General features: G+C 41.0%; 1 protein-coding gene and 1 long non-coding RNA gene across 6 annotated transcripts in view; both read right to left on the bottom strand.

Moving 5' to 3' along the window:
* The window catches only part of akap9 (A kinase (PRKA) anchor protein 9), an 81660-nt gene extending 61347 nt beyond the window's left edge, over nucleotides 1–20313 (bottom strand). For all 5 annotated transcript variants that reach the window (XM_079288431.1, XM_079288432.1, XM_079288430.1 and 2 more), the window contains exon 1: nucleotides 20126–20313. In XM_079288431.1, the coding sequence (XP_079144557.1) occupies nucleotides 20126–20173 (48 nt within the window). In that variant the 5' untranslated portion in view covers nucleotides 20174–20313. The remainder of the gene's footprint in view (nucleotides 1–20125) is intronic.
* Nucleotides 9119–10207, bottom strand: LOC306791625. Its single transcript, XR_013772763.1, has 3 exons — nucleotides 10095–10207; nucleotides 9553–9736; nucleotides 9119–9211 (listed from the first exon to the last, which is right to left on the bottom strand). It is a non-coding gene; the product is annotated as an uncharacterized lncRNA (long non-coding RNA).
* Nucleotides 20314–21251: the final 938 nt, after the last annotated feature.

The following is a 21251-nucleotide window of genomic DNA, read 5'->3' on the forward strand; positions in this document are numbered from 1 at the left end:
GTGCAGTCAGGTCAAAGTCCCCACCGGGATACAAAGACAAAGACACACACACACACACACACACACACACACACACACACACACACACACACACACACACACACACACACACACACACACACACACACACACACACACACACACACACACACACACACACACACACACACACACACACACACACACACACACACACACACACACACACACACACACACACACACACACACACACACACACACACGGGTGGTTTATGAGGGCTTTTCACCCATACCAGTTCAAACCCTGGTATATGGAGACGCACCTTTTCCTTAGTCCTAGACAGTGATAATAAGTATTAAACTGGTCCTTATGATAAAGGGAACAAACCTCACTGTTCAGAATTAATATCTCATCAAAGAATCTGGAGATATTAAGACCTGACATTCTACAGGACTGTTGGGACGGGGCGGATCCTAACATGCCGCTGACTTATGAAGACCCTGCTGGTTTAGCGGGACATTACCAATACACACACACACAAACATGGCAAGACCCTGAGTTATGAGGACCATCCTGGTTTAGCGGGACATTACCAATACACACACACACAAACATGGCAAGACCCTGAGTTATGAGGACCATCCTGGTTCAGAGGGACATTACCAACACACACACACACACACAAACATGGCAAGACCCTGAGTTATGAGGACCATCCTGGTTCAGCGGGACATTACCAATACACACACACACACAAACATGGCAAGACCCTGAGTTATGAGGACCATCCTGGTTCAGCGGGACATTACCAATACACACACACACACAAACATGGCAAGACCCTGAGTTATGAGGACCATCCTGGTTCAGTGGGACATTACCAATACACACACACACACACAAACATGGCAAGACCCTGAGTTATGAGGACCATCCTGGTTCAGTGGGACATTACCAATACACACACAAACATGGCAAGACCCTGAGTTATGAGGACCATCCTATAGATAGATAGATAGATAGATAGATAGATAGATATGGCAACCCACCTGACATAACAGACAACGTGCTGTCTGACACGCCCACCACAGAAGAACAACATTCTACTCTGGTGAGGCACATGTGTTCTGGGAGGCGCACTACGCTAAACTAGTTTACCAGTAAAACCAACAGCAGCACACCCACTTCAACATCTTCCCGCAGTGTTTAGGCAGCTACTCCCTACCGATTCAAACAGGGCTAAAGCAATCGCCACGGCGATTGTTATATTTATAGCCGCAGATACGAGACCCTAATCTGGACTGGAACACCAGACTGTACCAACATGCTTAATGTTATTGACCCCCGTGACACTACTCATTCACGAGCCCATTTCGCCAGACCATAATTCCTGCTTTGTTAAAGAAAACAAAAGTCCAAACAGAGAATCAAATGTCCGAGGCTCCCGCTGTTCCTCTAACAACAGACGGCCGGACGTCACGGACTACACAAAGCTACCTGACTGTAACGACACATTACCTCACTACTGAATGGGAGATGAAGAGCCATGTTCTTCAGACACGCCCCCTCGAGTCTCACCAGCGAGGCATTTCTGCTTATTTGCTGTATTGAAAATGTACCGAACCTAACCATGGCACCACTGTATTGTATTGAAATGAGAATTTCGTGAACTGTATACCCCTAATACACACACATAAACTCAAACAAACCCCTCCCATTAAACTAGAATTACCTCTTCACAGTTGTATGCATCCATCAACCAGTCATGTTACAAATTACATCCATGTAGGTTTAAATGTTAACATTTCACACGCACATTTTTTGTATTCATTCGTGTGATATTGTCATAATTAGCAAATGAAGACTTTTTGTCTGGTCAGTGACCTTTGACCATCAAAATCTAATAATTTCATCCTTGAGTTCAAATGGACGTTTGCATAAGAATGGTAGAGACGGACAACATTTGAATTGCATATATTCAATGTTTATTCTGAAAGGTTGCTTTTACTTTAAAATTGTGACGACTTTTTTGTTTGTTGTTTGTTTAGAATAAGTATAAAATGGTATCAGCAACAGGGTAATGGAGGAAATAAAATCAAAAGCTAGATCAGAATGCCTTTAAATGAAAATACATTTATTGTAATGTAATGACTTTAAACATTGAGAATGTACAAGATTTCTGTCGTAAATAAAAGAAAAATGCTACATTTAAAACGCACTGCGACGAAACAGAGAAACGCACTGCTGCGAAACGCACTGCAAGCGACACAGTAACCGGCACTGCAAGCAGCGCAGTGAAACGCACTGCAAACAACGCAGTGAAACTTACTGCAAGCGGTGCAGTGTACAGTGAAACGCACTGCAAACGATGCAGCGAAACGCACTGCAAATGACGCAGTGCAATGCAAACGCAGTAAAACACACTGCAAACAACGCAGTTAAACGCACTGCAAACTGCCCCATTAACCGGCACCGCAACAGAAACAGACGCAGTAAACGGCGCTACAAACTGTGCTGCAACAGGTGCAGTAATGCAACAGATGCACTAAACTCTACGGTTAATGGATATTCATGTTACATTATTCCTTTTGTAAGTCAGGCCCCTGTTCCTCACAAAATCTCGGATGTTTTGAACAGTTCTGTCTTTCAAAACATGGTCTTGAGCATTCTTACATTGCTCACACTCAACTTCGTAGCAAGGTGTCCTTTGAAATGTGTATTCTAAAGTGTTTCATGACAGATGAAACTTCTACCTTGCTCCACGGCTTTTTGGAAGATCTTCTTCAGACATCTGCCAATCACAAGAACATATTTTCCTTGATTAGATTATAATAAAGACAATCATAAGTTTAGTCGAGATTTACAACATTCTTGGAATAACTTTTGATGCACTCAAATGTAGCATTTGTGGGTTATCGAGTATATTATTTATCAAAGTTATATATACTTAAGTTCAATTAAAATGAGTATAAAAACAGCATTATGTCACCACTGTACCGATAGTATTCGGTAAATAAACTTTACATAACTCCTGCTTAAGGCTGTAACATAGTACACTTAAAATATATATTTGAAACATTCGAAATTGTACAAAAACTTTTCTCTTTAGGACTGACTCTCTACACTGTTATTTTTGCAAGTGTGCAGGTCGGACTTGTGAGTTCTGGCATCTTTGAACTATCTGCATTGGTTGCCAGGGCAATGTGTTTTTCTAGAAATAGAACCAAAACTAAAATGCAGAATGAGGCGCATCGTCTTTTCCTCCGCACAACAGTACAATGTAGTAGTGGTACAGAAGAACCTATCACAGTAGACAAAGCCATAAGTCTTTATGCAGGCCCACTTAAGCATCAACAGGACCACATACATTGAATTGCTAAAAAAATAATAATTAAGAAATCCATCCATAGCATTATTATATTTACCTTCGGAGTTGGTGGCCTCATCCTGGGTCAAATCAATCTTCTTTTTTCTCCCTAAAACAACAAAAAACAACTTGATTTCTATACCATAACTCCAATTTTAACAATCCAAATACTTGAAGTTTCTAAGCATCAGGAAATCTGAACTTTTGTCCTCACAAAGCAGGTCCATGCTGTGCCCATCCCCCGACACACAAGTGATGCTATTTACTGACCGGGATGGTTAATTCATGTTTGACAAGTTATCTGCAGTTCTTCCGCATTATTATTATTTACACTGTTTTATATTGTAGTTTATATAATTTTACACATTTCTTATTTCCATATATGTTATTTATTGTTGTAGTATATTGCACATTTATTTTTTCTTATAATTTGTCTTTGTGTACTTTTCTATTCTAAATGGGCAAAACTGTATCGATGAAACCCAAATTCTCCCCGGGAATCACTTTAGTAAATTCTATGCTGATTAAATACCTACTGCCACTTTCACTGTTAGCATACGGTGTGCACTGCAGACATGAAATACATCCCATCCCAGGAAGTAGGCGGATGTGTCATGGAGGTGTTGTTTCCCCCCATTCTAGCCAAACAGCATGCGACTGCGATATTACAAAAAGGAACTTACCATTTCTTTTTCTGACGAGAATGGAACTCCTTTCTTGGGTTCAGGATTAGACGGTTCTTTACAAGGTGCCTAAGATTGTACAGAGAAAATATATGCTGTTGTCATATAACTTCTGGAGAAGTTTGAGGAAGACTTGTGTGAAGGCAGAGGCGTTGCAGTTATGAAGGTGTGTACATTTACAGTGGATCAGCTAGCCTACAGAGTACTCCAGTCTTATACACAATGACAACAGAAAACTGAGAAAAATAAGTTACACCTCTGATAGAAATCTATCAAGACCTTCCTTCAAATAGCGCAAATTATGTATGCAAGTCATTTGTTGTAGTTGTAACAGTAATGAAAGTATGTCCAGCCTTGAATTGTGTACGTAAGGCCTGAGCCTAGTCAATGCTTAAAAGCTAACATGAAACCAACTTGTTTGACCAGTGTGTGAAGAAATATGATGGTCCTCATAAGAACAGGTGTCCTCACAAAGCAGGTCCATGCTGTGCCCATCCCCCGACACAAGTGATGCCATTTACTGACCGGGATGGCTAATTCATGTTTGACAAGTTATCTGCTGTCCTCACAAGACACTGTGACCAGACATCATTTTACTTTACCAAGTTTTCTAAAACATTCGACCAGCTTCTGTTTGACCCAAAGAGTGGAGACATATATGGTACAGGTAAAACAGCCCGGTACTACCGTCTTCCCACAGCCACCCACATGTAACGTCTTGCCAGTGTGTGAAAGAAGAATACATTCTAACTTACGTTCTCATTCACTGGTGTGAAGGGAGTTGCACAAGGTGTATTCAAAGCATCACTTGATTCACCACAGAATTCCTGTGAATGAGTCAAAAATAGGCACACTCTTAGAAAATATAAAAACAGCAGCGATTCATTTACATTCAGCAATCAAAGTTCTACAACACTGGCCATTTGTCTGGCTGAAATTCTGCTTACTAGCCAGTAAGGAAGGATGTAACATAAAAGATCACTGATGAATCCTATACACGGAGACAAAAGAACCTGAGAAAAATACCTTCAACTTATGAGAGAAATCTATCAAGACCTTCCTTCATATTCAATAAATACCACAAATTATGTATGAAAGTATGTCCTGCCTTGAATAGTGTACGTAAGGCCTGAGCCTAGTCAATGCTTAAAAGCTAACATGAAACCAACTTGTTTGACCAGTGTGTGAAGAAATATGATGGTCCTCATAAGAACAGGTGTCCTCACAAAGCAGGTCCATGCTGTGCCCATCCCCCGACACACAAGTGATGCCATTTACTGACCGGGATGGCTAATTCATGTTTGACAAGTTATCTGCAGTTCTTCCGCATTATTATTATTTACACTGTTTTATATTGTAGTTTATATAATTTTACACATTTCTTATTTCCATATGTGTTATTTATTGTTGTAGTATATTGCATATTTCTTTTTTCTATTTTCTTATAATTTGTCTTTGTGTACTTTTCTATTCTAAATGGGCAAAACTGTATAGATGAAACCCAAATTCTCCCCGGGAATCACTTTAGTAAATTCTATTCTGATTAAATACCTACTGCCACTTTCACTGTTAGCATGCGGTGTGCACTGCAGACATGAAATACATCCCATCCCAGGAAGTAGGCGGATGTGTCATGGAGGTGTTGTTTCCCCCCATTCTAGCCAAACAGCATGCGACTGCGATATTACAAAAAGGAACTTACCATTTCTTTTTCTGACGAGAATGGAACTCCTTTCTTGGGTTCAGGATTAGACGGTTCTTTACAAGGTGCCTAAGATTGTACAGAGAAAATATATGCTGTTGTCATATAACTTCTGGAGAAGTTTGAGGAAGACTTGTGTGAAGGCAGAGGCGTTGCAGTTATGAAGGTGTGTACATTTACAGTGGATCAGCTAGCCTACAGAGTACTCCAGTCTTATACACACTGACAACAGAAAACTGAGAAAAATAAGTTACACCTCTGATAGCAATCTATCAAGACCTTCCTTCAAATAGCACAAATTATGTATGCAAGTCATTTGTTGTAGTTGTAACAGTAATGAAAGTATGTCCAGCCTTGAATTGTGTACGTAAGGCCTGAGCCTAGTCAATGCTTAAAAGCTAACATGAAACCAACTTGTTTGACCAGTGTGTGAAGAAATATGATGGTCCTCATAAGAACAGGTGTCCTCACAAAGCAGGTCCATGCTGTGCCCATCCCCCGACACACAAGTGATGCCATTTACTGACCGGGATGGCTAATTCATGTTTGACAAGTTATCTGCTGTCCTCACAAGACACTGTGACCAGACATCATTTTACTTTACCAAGTTTTCTAAAACATTCGACCAGCTTCTGTTTGACCCAAAGAGTGGAGACATATATGGTTCAGGTAAAACAGCCCGGTACTACCGTCTTCCCCCAGCCACCCACATGTAACGTCTTGCCAGTGTGTGAAAGAAGAATACATTCCAACTTACGTTCTCATTCACTGGTGTGAAGGGAGTTGCACAAGGTGTATTCAAAGCATCACTTGATTCACCACAGAATTCCTGTGAATGAGTCAAAAATAGGCACACTCTTAGAAAATATAAAAACAGCAGCGATTCATTTACATTCAGCAATCAAAGTTCTACAACACTGGCCATTTGTCTGGCTGAAATTCTGCTTACTAGCCAGCAAGGAAGGATGGAACATAAAAGATCACTGATGAATCCTATACACAGAGACAAAAGAACCTGAGAAAAATACCTTCAACTTATGAGAGAAATCTATCAAGACCTTCCTTCATATTCAATAAATACCACAAATTATGTATGAAAGTATGTCCTGCCTTGAATAGTGTACGTAAGGCCTGAGCCTAGTCAATGCTTAAAAGCTAACATGAAACCAACTTGTTTGACCAGTGTGTGAAGAAATATGATGGTCCTCATAAGAACAGGTGTCCTCACAAAGCAGGTCCATGCTGTGCCCATCCCCCGACACACAAGTGATGCCATTTACTGACCGGGATGGCTAATTCATGTTTGACAAGTTATCTGCAGTTCTTCCGCATTATTATTATTTACACTGTTTTATATTGTAGTTTATATAATTTTACACATTTCTTATTTCCATATATGTTATTTATTGTTGTAGTATATTGCACATTTATTTTTTCTATTTTCTTATAATTTGTCTTTGTGTACTTTTCTATTCTAAATGGGCAAAACTGTATCGATGAAACCCAAATTCTCCCCGGGAATCACTTTAGTAAATTCTATGCTGATTAAATACCTACTGCCACTTTCACTGTTAGCATGCGGTGTGCACTGCAGACATGAAATACATCCCATCCCGGGAAGTAGGCGGATGTGTCATGGAGGTGTTGTTTTCCCCCATTCTAGCCAAACAGCATGCGACTGCGATATTACAAAAAGGAACTTACCATTTCTTTTTCTGACGAGAATGGAACTCCTTTCTTGGGTTCAGGATTAGACGGTTCTTTACAAGGTGCCTAAGATTGTACAGAGAAAATATATGCTGTTGTCATATAACTTCTGGAGAAGTTTGAGGAAGACTTGTGTGAAGGCAGAGGCGTTGCAGTTATGAAGGTGTGTACATTTACAGTGGATCAGCTAGCCTACAGAGTACTCCAGTCTTATACACACTGACAACAGAAAACTGAGAAAAATAAGTTACACCTCTGATAGAAATCTATCAAGACCTTCCTTCAAATAGCGCAAATTATGTATGCAAGTCATTTGTTGTAGTTGTAACAGTAATGAAAGTATGTCCAGCCTTGAATTGTGTACGTAAGGCCTGAGCCTAGTCAATGCTTAAAAGCTAACATGAAACCAACTTGTTTGACCAGTGTGTGAAGAAATATGATGGTCCTCATAAGAACAGGTGTCCTCACAAAGCAGGTCCATGCTGTGCCCATCCCCCGACACACAAGTGATGCCATTTACTGACCGGGATGGCTAATTCATGTTTGACAAGTTATCTGCTGTCCTCACAAGACACTGTGACCAGACATCATTTTACTTTACCAAGTTTTCTAAAACATTCGACCAGCTTCTGTTTGACCCAAAGAGTGGAGACATATATGGTTCAGGTAAAACAGCCCGGTACTACCGTCTTCCCCCAGCCACCCACATGTAACGTCTTGCCAGTGTGTGAAAGAAGAATACATTCCAACTTACGTTCTCATTCACTGGTGTGAAGGGAGTTGCACAAGGTGTATTCAAAGCATCACTTGATTCACCACAGAATTCCTGTGAATGAGTCAAAAATAGGGACACTCTTAGAAAATATAAAAACAGCAGCGATTCATTTACATTCAGCAATCAAAGTTCTACAACACTGGCCATTTGTCTGGCTGAAATTCTGCTTACTAGCCAGCAAGGAAGGATGGAACATAAAAGATCACTGATGAATCCTATACACGGAGACAAAATAACCTGAGAAAAATACCTTCAACTTATGAGAGAAATCTATCAAGACCTTCCTTCATATTCAATAAATACCACAAATTATGTATGAAAGTATGTCCTGCCTTGAATAGTGTACGTAAGGCCTGAGCCTAGTCAATGCTTAAAAGCTAACATGAAACCAACTTGTTTGACCAGTGTGTGAAGAAATATGATGGTCCTCATAAGAACAGGTGTCCTCACAAAGCAGGTCCATGCTGTGCCCATCCCCCGACACACAAGTGATGCCATTTACTGACCGGGATGGCTAATTCATGTTTGACAAGTTATCTGCAGTTCTTCCGCATTATTATTATTTACACTGTTTTATATTGTAGTTTATATAATTTTACACATTTCTTATTTCCATATATGTTATTTATTGTTGTAGTATATTGCACATTTATTTTTTCTATTTTCTTATAATTTGTCTTTGTGTACTTTTCTATTCTAAATGGGCAAACCTGTATCGATGAAACCCAAATTCTCCCCGGGAATCACTTTAGTAAATTCTATGCTGATTAAATACCTACTGCCACTTTCACTGTTAGCATGCGGTATGCACTGCAGACATGAAATACATCCCATCCCAGGAAGTAGGCGGATGTGTCATGGAGGTGTTGTTTCCCCCCATTCTAGCCAAACAGCATGCGACTGCGATATTACAAAAAGGAACTTACCATTTCTTTTTCTGACGAGAATGGAACTCCTTTCTTGGGTTCAGGATAAGACGGTTCTTTACAAGGTGCCTAAGATTGTACAGAGAAAATATATGCTGTTGTCATATAACTTCTGGAGAAGTTTGAGGAAGACTTGTGTGAAGGCAGAGGCGTTGCAGTTATGAAGGTGTGTACATTTATAGTGGATCAGCTAGCCTACAGAGTACTCTAGTCTTATACACAATGACAACAGAAAAATAAGTTACACCTCTGTTTCACTGGGACTTTAAGGACATTGTAATGTCTGGGAATAAAATATGATCTGAATAAATCAGCCAAGTAGTTCAATGAAAAGCAGGAGACAATGAAACACTGTTGCCCCGTCAGTTACCACACACTATCATTTAGAGAACATGAGAACATAAACTCACCATTGATCTCCATGGCCAAGAAGACGCCCCATAGTTGTACGTTATCTCCTCGCCTGGAAATATGTCTTTTATAGCAAACAGGCACAAGTGTGGCCTTCCTTTGAAAATTATTTTTTTAACTTTGCAGTTGGGATTTCTGTGATTATCATTTGCTAGTCGTCCGAGTGTTCCATCCTCTTCTATGCTGTAAGACAAATAGCCCAGATAAAACTCAAAAGCTTTCCTGGGGTTAAATCATTCAAAATGTCATGACAGAAATATTTTCTGTGTTGTCCAACCTTGGTTTATATGTAAAACAGGAACCTTTTGTACACATATACCACTGCACCACTCTTACATTTTCCCACGCATTGTGCTGTATAACTTTTGGGAAATTCACACGCACAAGATGAGGCCCTGGTTAAACTAAATAGATACAAGTATACCATGCAGCATACACCATCTTTGTTCTGAATCTGAACTGATGATTGATTTGTTCTTTTACAACAAATAACTCTATAAAAAGAAATCCATTTCAGTAAATCAACAAGCAGCTAACTTACCAATAGTGTGTTCCATTCCAGATGAAATCAAACACACAGGGATTATTTGTGTCATCTACACCTGTAGTTCGTGACAGAATTCCACGGTACTCCATCACAAAACTGGATGGTGCAATGTATTCCCGTGTAAAAACACCTCTCCCTAAAATAGCAAGGAAAGAATTAACTATTTGTTCGGCAATTAACGCTACTCGTGGCTTATCTTCTGAATGAAATAAATCCTGCAAAAACATGGAATGTAGGTCGCAAATTCTTAACAAAGTTAACCACACAATGGCTTTATCTGGGTGGGCCGCCCACAGTTATTTGTGCCCTGCAGGTACATTTGGAGTACAGATTTTACATTTGCTTGATCAGCAGAGATCTTTATACAATAAGCTCTACACTTGCATGTATTTGTGTTTGTTAACAGCAGTGGTGGGCTGTCAGGGCCTTCAAAGCCTTCTCTGCTGGCCTAAACAGAATCACAAAGTTATCGCTATTTTATAATTTAAAACATTTTCATAAATACACTACATGTATTCTAATTTATCAACATATTTTCCCATTATCTTATGTTCTCATTGCACCGCTACTGTCTTCCTCAGTTGCTCTGCTTCCAGTGCAGCTTGTTTTAAGTAGAGCTTTCATCCAATCAGCGTTCACCTCTGTGTCTCTAGGTAGAAGACTAGGCCTGCAGACTCTCACTTGAATCTCTTTGCAGTTTAAGTGAATGGGGACGATATTGTTGATTGTCATCGTGTTCAACCAATCAGATCTTTAGTTTGACATGTTGGGCGTATTCTTTGACGTGTCAGAGCTGCTAGCTGGCCTACAAGTACGTGATTGGTCAGTGGGCTAGCGTGACGTGTTGGGCGGTGACAATCCCAAAATCTGCTGCCTCTGTGAGCAGACATCTTCAGCCTCAAACGCATTAAAACGTATTCAAGAAATACAACTGGGAGACTCCACTGTCTTCACTGGCGTCCATGAACGGAGAAGGACTTCTTACTGGAACTAAAACACACGGATGTACTGAACAACCGTGAGATTAAACTCTTTAACAAAGAAAGGAGGATGCACTTTGTCTTTAGATAGTGAACAGCAGCTCTGCTAAGTTAAATGCGTTTGTTTTTACATCTGCAGTAGCTTTAATATGCTTGTTTATATATTATTATTTTTACAACTTGTTTTTATGAAGATGGATTTTTGTTTGGTTTTATATGCGATAGGAATTATTGTTACGTCCAATGTTGCTCTGGGGACATATTTAGCCAGTGCTGGCAACTTGCCGACTTTCTCGCTAAATCCGGCGACTTTCCAAACCCTCATGGCTACTTTTTTTTGCCAAAAGCTACTTGCGACAAATCTAGCGACTTTTTCTGGTGTTATTGGAGACTTTTCTGGTGTTTTGACTGTGACGTTAAAGCTCGTACATTCTGCACTGTCCTGAACGAGCAGTGGGGGTGCTGCCATGAACCCTTCCGCCGCCCAAAAGCACTCATAGGCGGGTACTGTCATATACGGTAGTCTAATGCGCATATACTGGGGTTTATACGGGAGTTCCAGATGTATGTAAAGTGAGACACGGTGATCCATTAAAACCAGCTGAGCAAACTAAGAAGCCTCTATTGCATTGATTTACATGGTGTCAGAAGTGAAAGCGGAGACATGACAAAGTTCAATCCCCCGACAAACTTTTCCTTCGATAAGCCAGGAGAATGGCCGGAGTAGAAGCAGCGTTTTGTGAGATTCAGAACCGCCACCAAGCTGGACAAAGAAGATGGTGCCGTGCAGGTGAACAGCCTGATATACGCTATGGGAAGCGAGTCGGAGAACATCTTCCGTTTGTTTGCATTTCCCGAAGATGGACATAAGAGATGATTTTGTTCGGGTGCTTGGAAAGTTCAATGAGTACTTTGTGCCGAGAAGGAATGTAATACACGAACGTGCATGTTTCCATCTGCGCGTGCAAATACCGGGAGAGAAAGCTGAGACTTTTATCAGGGCTTTGTACGAACTAGCGGAGCATTGTGAATTCGGCGCTCGCAGAGATGAGAATATCCGTGACTGAATCGTCGTATTCTCTGCAGTTAGTGTATTTACAGGTGTTGAGCTTCATTTTAACATAATAATAATAATAATAATAATAATAACTTTAATTTATATAGCGCCTTTCAGGGGACCCAAGGCCCTCACTCCCGACCCTGGTGTTCTCATGTTTCCTTACCTCCTCATCCCTCACTCCCTACCCTGGTGTTCTCATGTTTCCTTACCTCCTCATCCCTCACTCCCTACCCTGGTGTTCTCATGTTTCCTTACCTCCTCATCCCTCACTCCCTACCCTGGTGTTCTCATGTTTCCTTACCTCCTCATCCCTCACTCCCTACCCTGGTGTTCTCATGTTTCCTTACCTCCTCATCCCTCACTCCCTACCCTGGTGTTCTCATGTTTCCTTACCTCCTCATCCCTCACTCCTGTAACTGTCCGTGCTGGATCCGTCCCCGTTGTTTTATATGTACATATATATATATACACATATATATATATATATATATATATATATATATATATATATATATGTACATATATATATATATATATATATATATATATATATATATGTACATATATATAACTGCGAGTTAACTATGATGTCAGTGGTGTCCAAACAATATGAGATGAAAGACTTACCTTTAAATGTGTCAATGAATTTTCCTTCCAGAAAAGATTAGTCTCTGGCCAGAATGATGTGGTCCATGGCATCCCGATCAGGAGTCTTTGTTCTCCTTCTCGCCGCCATCTTTGCTGCAATAATTTCCAGAGAACATGCTGAGTCTGCAGTACTAAACCAATCTGTATTGATAGTGAGGATAGCAATAATTAAATTAGGTTTCAAAGTTGGATAATTAACAGGGGCATATTGTTTGATACAAACTTCCTGAAAAACAAAGTTGCACAGATCACCTTTTAATAATAATAATAATAATATATGTGAAGAGACTGTCTGATCACATGTCCATGTTAATTATTCCTCACAATAATTATGAATGCTCGGGCTGACTAACATCACCGGGCTTAAGTCATATCAGCTGTCACTAATTAAGACGTCTTATTTCTAATGGATATTATTTTTAATACTTAATATTTTGGTTACTCTGTTACTTTACTTGTTGGTGTGTCTTGCTGCTGTAACATACAAATGTCCCCCTGGGGATGAATAAAGTACCTATCTATCTAAATCCGACTCGCTAGCTTCTAAGCTAATTTTAACATTACCTCCAATGGGGAAATGCTAACCGCGATTAGCATTAGCGAATATACCGGTAATAACTGTTGCTCGTCGTAGCTCGGAAAAGCATTTACAGCTAACTGGCTTGGCCAGTTGCTGCTAGCACAACGAGCTCCAATAACAGCTGATTCCTCCGCAGACTTTTACAGTGCAGTAAAAGTTTGCGGTGGAATCAGCTGAACATTAAGCCGGATTGATTCCACCTGGTGCAGCGCCGGTCCAGGCTCACGAGGAAGTGGAGACGTTTGTTTTACAAAGCAACGAAAAGACAGCCCTTCACTAAATGCATTTAGTTGTTAATACATCGTTAAAACTTTCACTTACCAGTTCGGTAAAGTTAATTCCAAGTCCGTATTAGCCCACAAAAGACGTCCATCGAATCCAGACTCATTTCTTCAGCGTCAGGGCGAAACCTGACCGCAGGTTCAGAAGCCAATCACTGACCAGCATCTCCCTGAGTGACTTCGAGAACAGCCAATCACAGATCAGAGTGTGTGATTGACTTCGAGTACAGCCAATGACCAGTCTGCCTAATACTAGCCAATGATTGACGACACACTGATACACATTCGCGGGAAAATAAAAAAATAAAAAGAAATGTGGAAATCTAAATTATACACTGGGCGCACACACTGGCATACACTAGAATTCTGGTGAAACCGAGTTGTTGAGACATGCGGAGAAAATGCGGGAGGACGTTAGTTACGTGTTGATAAGTGCCTCTACAGTGCGCGACTTGTGAGGACATGGACTTTGTCCTCACAAGTCCAGCATGTCCTCACAAAGTAAGTATGTAAACAGGTGAAAAGCCCTCACAATCCGGAGATACCAACGCACACACACACACACACACACACACACACACACACACACACACACACACACACACACACACACACACACACACACACACACACACACACACACACACACACACACACACACACACACACACACACACACACACACACATATAGATATATAGATATATAGTAAATATAAACATTAACTTTAATGAGGCTTCCTGAAAACTCGACAGGGCCCCTTTAAGCACAATCAACTAATGCTGATTGACCTTCAATAATTTGCTCTAGGGATGCAAAACAATTATTTTCAGTATTTGTTAATACGACAATTATTTTCTTGAATAATTAATTTGACTATAAGACGGCAGAAAATAGTGAAAAATCCCCTTTCAAATTTCCCACAGCATACGGTCATCGATTTTGATCACCTTCTTGATTTGACCCATAGTTAACTATCATATATCACACAGAAAATCCTGACCTTTGTGAAGCTGCAGTTTGATGTTTGTTCTAGCGTGAACAAACATCGATTGTCGAAATGTAGATCGACTAATCAATTACCTGCTGCCTCACCGACTGTAGAACATGCAGCACCGACTGTATGCACCACACTCCTGTAGCAGCAAAGTCAGCATGAAATGAAGCGCTGTTCGACAGGTTTGGTGGTGCTGCACAAAAAGGTTCAAGGCCGACACGACAGCGCTGAGAGTGGGCGTCGCGGCCACGTCCCGCCGCCTACAACACACAGCTTAAAAGCAAAGGGCTTCTGATCTGTGCCTCTGCACCTCCACACACACACCCCAGCCCTCATCGCAATATACCCATCTGTCTGTACTTCCACGGGAGCTTTATCCATCAAATACCAGGAGTGAGATATGAATGAATGTCTTACAGGATGGGAGAACCTGGTGATTACGACAACAGAGAGGCTGTGAAACCACAACAACCGAGCCATCCTTCAGTTCTGACTCAGTCGGTATCAGACATTAGTAATCGTAGTGGCTATGCGGTGGACCTGCCAGCAGAAATCACCCTGAGTTTTGGAGCAGTCTCGGGAAACCCAGGCTTCCGTTGAGCTGCTTATCATATCAAGCTGCCCTATCTGGCTGGGCACAGCAGAGCATTGGCAGAACATATGGAGCACTGGCGCATGTCGCTGTATCACCATCTGGGGAAAGAGACTATGTAGGTGTATCACCATCTGCTGTCTGAAAACATTTACATGGGCAGATTTCTTTACACAGGTTTTTTTTTTCATTTTTTAGAATCCATGTCGACTACTAGTAGCTGCCTATCAGCATCAACAAGTGAGTTGGATTTCTTTCAGCCGGTGAGATGAACTACATTATAATTACAATCTGGTGTTACTGGGAGGCGTGGAGCGATAAACAATGACAGATGTATGTTCATGTGTGTCTTTTTATTTGCTTTTGAACAAAAATCTGTTTCAGCAGGATACGTTTCAGTTTGAGGACGTTACACAAACAACACACTGCAGTAGGGTTGAGATGTTGTAGATTCTTTTAATTTAATTACTTAATTTAGCCCAAAACAAACATTACTTTCTTGTTATTTAATCCATGAACTGTTTATCAGTTTACTGAATAGAACTTGTACTATATCATGAGATATATCATGATTATAAATTACAATACCATGAAGAATATTTCATCCACTTTGCATCTACGTATCTTTATCTTCAGGCTTTAAGTCACTCCTGTCAATTGTCACAGCAATGTCAAAATCTGAAGAAAGACACTATCTAAAATAAGTTTAATAGAAATAAAAACAAACATATGAATGCTTTATGTGATGTATGATGATAAGTGAGGAACTAGCTAATGCTTCACTTGCATTTGTGAATTGATAATGCACGAAAAGTATATATATATATATTGTTTACATTTGTGTCATTAAGAGTGTTTCTGTAGTTTGGTTGATGCCTGTGACACAAGCAGCTAAAAATACCAAAGCAACACTGATATGCAGTAGTGAGGGGGGGGGGGGGGGGTTAACAGCCTCCAATGTCATGTGTCAATGAGACTTGTCAGCAACATTGTGTTAGCAACTACAGAATAAAAATCATGTGCTTTACACACACATCCCAGTTAGCGATCAACAATAGCTAATCGCCCTGAAAACACAGCAGCAGAGTCATTACGGTGGTTTATTCTGATTCTCAGCACGCGCATGTTGTCTGTTGAACAAGGACATTTGGTTCCGTTTAATCTGCAGGTCCACGAGTCACCCTCGCTTCTCTCAAGCGATACCTATTTTTCCCTGGCCCTATACGTGCCTTTGCATTCAACAAACCGAAGCCATGATCACAGTGAAGTATCCTTATAACCTCAGCTGAGAATGAGGTGCTCATGCATCATCATCGACAATTGTGACTTTCGAGATTGTTTGGTGCAAAACCACTTTTGCATGAACACGGTAAAACACTGCAGTGCATGACCAAATAGATCAAACTGCAGAAAAAAAAACATTCTGTTCCGCTATTTTGGGCACACGGAAAACCTTTTCTCTCATGAAATAAAGTGACTCACAACCAGCCTCTTCCGTGGTGTGGCGTCTCTACATTAGTTATCAGCTGTGGTGTGCAGCTGCAGCTTCAGATGACTTTTGTACTTTCCTGCAAGATGCGGACTTGTTAAAAACAAGTTTTAGTAAATATCAAAAGAGGGCCTCTCAGTCATAACAAAAGTCTCTAGACATGCACAGTACCGGTAAGTTAGGTTTAACCTTCCTCCAGGTTGCAGCTAATTTAAACTGGACAGCTGTTAGACCTTCTCATTCAATTAATTACAGGGCAATCCCATCTCAAGCCGCACAGCATGACATCACACGAGCTCCAAAAGCAATACATGTTAAATATTCAAACATATAGGGGTTATAAAGACTGGAGCATAAAAGCAAACCCTCCAGTGCCAATAAAGCCAATTAACGAGATGAACAGGCCGCGGTGATCAAAGTGTATTCATGATATGGAGCTGTGCAGGGCGACACACATGGTTAGGATTAACCAGTCAGGCCTACGCTAAGTAGATCAACTTGTACCTTTGCTGTCCTCAAAACCTCAACGAGGACGAGCTTTAGGCTATTTGAACTTCAAGAAAACCCGAGGCTGAACATGTAAAAGTTTGTTTTGGCAACAATATATTGTAATTTGATTTGGAAATACTGACAGTAAGGCTGTAGCACAAACTGAATTTAACAGTCGACAAGTGCAGAATTACAAACGGCATTGTGCGTCAGATATTCACTGCCCTAAGGCCTCTTTTTGCAGAATGGTAACAAGCGTTGCAAGTAAACAAATCAACCGGTCGATCTATAATAACGGCAGAAACCGGGAAGTTACAAACACACTTTTAATCAGCGACTAGCAGACGCATCAGAGAAGCAGAGAAACAAATAAGCAGGCCGTCCTCCCTGAATGATGCGCGACTCCCTCGGGCCCACATTCAAAACGCTGCAGTGCCCCTGAGCCTAATCTGTAGCATTCTGAAAATGCTGGAACAGCAAATGAGCCGGCAGGTTATTCCCTGAAGTTTTATTAAAAAGCTGTGCGGTTCAACGTACTGTGTGTGCCGGACTAAGGGCAGGACTGATCTACAGACAAAAACATTACAAAGGGAACAATATTAAAAGTTAATTTCATTATATTAAAGAAGCCAACGTCTCAACCTTTACTGTCAACATAACACATCTCTCTTTGATGTTTCAGTTGACAAAATGTAACTGCACTGAACTACACAGGCAATTTACACAAAGTCTTCTTATGTGTGCCACCATAAGGCGACTTAAGCCTTGTGCAAGCGTCTGCCGAGTCTGGGTTTACGCGGTGTGTGGACCCGAAAGAGGTAAGAGGCCGGTAGAAAGGAAGTAACAGAGAGATGATGTTTACGCCCCTACAGGGGGAATATCACAGTCAGTGAGTTTCTCTGACCGAACACAAAAATCGTTCCACCATCCTGAGCTCATCACTGCAGTGTCTCAAACAAATGTCGCACTCAAAGCCTTTATGTGCCATATAACTGGAGTACTGCGCTGAAGACGTTGTGTGTGAGTAACTCCATTATGCTGGTAATGCACTTGTCAATGTGGTCCATTTTGCCACAGAGAAAAGGTAGCTAAAAAAAGAAAGCTGCAGCTAATGGCTCGGAAACAAAAGGCCCGGCAACACCAGCCTACAAGCAACGCTTCATTGTCAGGTATGACTCAACAGGCACTTGCCCCAAGCAGGCTGCACAAAAGATGATCGACGGTTCTCCTTTCACTCAGACGTTAACATGAACTCAACCTGGACAAATCACAGCTGCTAATCCCGAGAACGTCGTTAGTCTGTTTATTTCTAAAACAGCTCATTTGAATATTTGTTTGGAAGTTTAGAGAGGCCGTTTGTCAAGTCAGCATCTTCCCATAGAGTTCTGATTGACGTACATCAGCTTGGACTCAATCCAAGCTTCCAAGATCCATTGTGACTTTGTGAGGCTATTAGAACCAATAATAAAGCCCTGGATATCCCTGCTAACCATTATAAATGTGTTATTCAGTGAAATATCTTGTGACGTCTCTCCCCTGTGTGTGAGGGCATGGTGACATAGTACTGTGTGAACAATTTTAAAAAGCAAACCCTCCTGCAGCACAGAGGGGTCCTTTATAAAACAAAATGCCAAAGCCATAACCAGGGAGATGGTGGTTTTCACGGTCTCGCCCGCTGTGCTAACCCTAAAACCCAGAGCAGCAGCTCCAATTTGACACCGGGAGTGACATAAAGAGACACCAGGCACAACCTATTAGATGCAACTCTGCAGTGCCGGTGATGGAAAGAGTTTGGACCTTTTCAAGTCCACCTGAAAGAAATCATTCTTATTCTCAATATCCAACGCTTTGCCAAATGTTCATAGGTAATAAGAGCTGGACAAAAACTACAATATTAACAGTTGTATAGCGAGTGATTTGTGAATTATAGTGATGATTTTTGTACCATGATGAGACGATCCAGATTAATTCTACAATCACAAGATTGTTACACTAACCAAATATGTGTTGTATTGATTTCCTCTCTGTTGCACATAAGCTTGATCTAATTGGCCACATGTCTTGAAACGTGTTATTTATTGAATGCCAAAAGTGGAGGTTGCCATATCACATCTGGTTAAGATCTCATGACCAAGATGTTTGAGTTATAAGATATCATTAGCAGAGCTGCCCCAAGGTCATGCAGTACCTCACCAGGCAGAGCCACAAAAGGGGAGTTAGCAGAGCTCAGACAGAGCAGTGCACCATTCATTTAATTGCAATTTTCAACATAAAAACCCTACAAAATTAAAGATGACGTGGACATCATTCCAGGTTTACAAGGCCAAATCAAGGATAGCATGGTCCTGTTGTAGCAACTGTGTTTTACATCGGTCACTGGAAGGGTGGGGGTTGTCCTGAGCCAAATGTTGATGCTGCTGATTGATAACGCTATGAATGTAGCACAAGTGTGGCAGTGTTTCCTGTAGCTAGTGGGGATAAGTCTTGTAAATCCTGTTACACCACTCGTCCGCCTCACCCCAGGTAGCTTTCACAAGCATCTCGTAACGATGTCCCGCCTGACTCGCGGGGTGGTTAAGTTAGCACTGTGTGCACACGTTTCAGAAAAGCACAATGAAACACTGCTGTAACGTTTGATATGCAGCATGACAAAGGAGTCTGTGGCTAGCAGTGGCTAACTATGCTAACACCCCCGGCGAGCCAAACCCCCCCCCCCCCCCCCCCCCCCCGGCTGTCAGAGCAGGGCGCACGTTTGGGGGGACTGACAGCTGAGAGGGGCAGAAGAAGGGGAGGGGGCCCAAAAACAGCTGACAGACCCTGCCGCGAGGAAATAAGTTGTCGACAACATGGATATACTACTTTACATCAATGATAGTTATTCTAACACCCAAAAAACCTGAGAATCCTACCTTTGCTTTGCCGGCCTCCAGCTTCTTTTGCCTCTCCTCTTCTTCCATCACCGCGGTCCCTGTGGCTGAAACAAGAGGGAGACTGCTTCATGCGAAATATCGGCAAGACAAATCTAAAAACTAACGGTTTAATGTGCGTCTCGTCCGGCTTCCTGCTGCCCGCCAGTCGCCTTTTACTAAGTGCAGTCTCCTTGTTGGTTGTCCGCCGCCATGTTTTCCACGTAAACATGAGACCCAACTATGATGACGTCGAGTAGGTAGCTTCACAGCCACGCCCCCTGGCATTCCACCAGTGTTGCCTTCAAGTGCTGTCAGAAATGTCGTGATTACTTCATATAAAAACGTTCACTACAGTGCTACAGTTTTAGCAGTGGGAGAGGAGATACTTAGACTTTAAAAGTAGCAATACCATGGTACAAAAGTGTTTTATTACAGATAAGTTAAGATGAGATAACATAGTCCTTTACTAGTCCCACAGCGGGGAAATTTACAGGATTACAGCAGCAGACAGTTTAGTGCAAACAAGAAAAATTGTAAAAAACAATGACAATTTATTAATTATGAAATTGCAATATTCTGAGTGTTATATTTCTAACACATTTTAATAAGTTACTATTACTGATGAATAAACGTGTAAGCAGCATTTTGATGTTGTTAAGGCTCATTTTAACCATTTTACATATTGTTTAGTATTTTGATATAACAATCCAGCATCAAATGGAGGTACAGTACTATAATGAATGCTCTTAGATACATTCCACCACTTTAGCCTAAACAGTTGTCTAAAACGTCTTAAACAAACCACATGGCTCTGTTATTTTTGTTATATTTAATTTGTCTTTTCTCATATTTTGATCTGGGTTTGGAAGAAAATCTGAATTTATAGAGGCAATAACGACATGTCAGAATCCTTTTATGTCTTGATGTGCAGCACTTTTCTTAATAATCATGAATGATGTCATCAAGATAGCTAACGGTTTTCATAATGTTTTTATGTCTGAATCCTGCTCAAAACGTCTGCTCAGTTTCTATGGTAACGGGAGGAGAGAGCCGTCGAGATGTTTCGTTTTTAATTCTAGATATTTTCACTTCAAGGCCGTGTTTCTTTTCTTCTTCTACTAAACAC

This window comes from Melanostigma gelatinosum, assembly GCF_949748355.1.
Source record: "Melanostigma gelatinosum genome assembly, chromosome: 17".
Classification (NCBI taxonomy): domain Eukaryota; kingdom Metazoa; phylum Chordata; class Actinopteri; order Perciformes; family Zoarcidae; genus Melanostigma; species Melanostigma gelatinosum.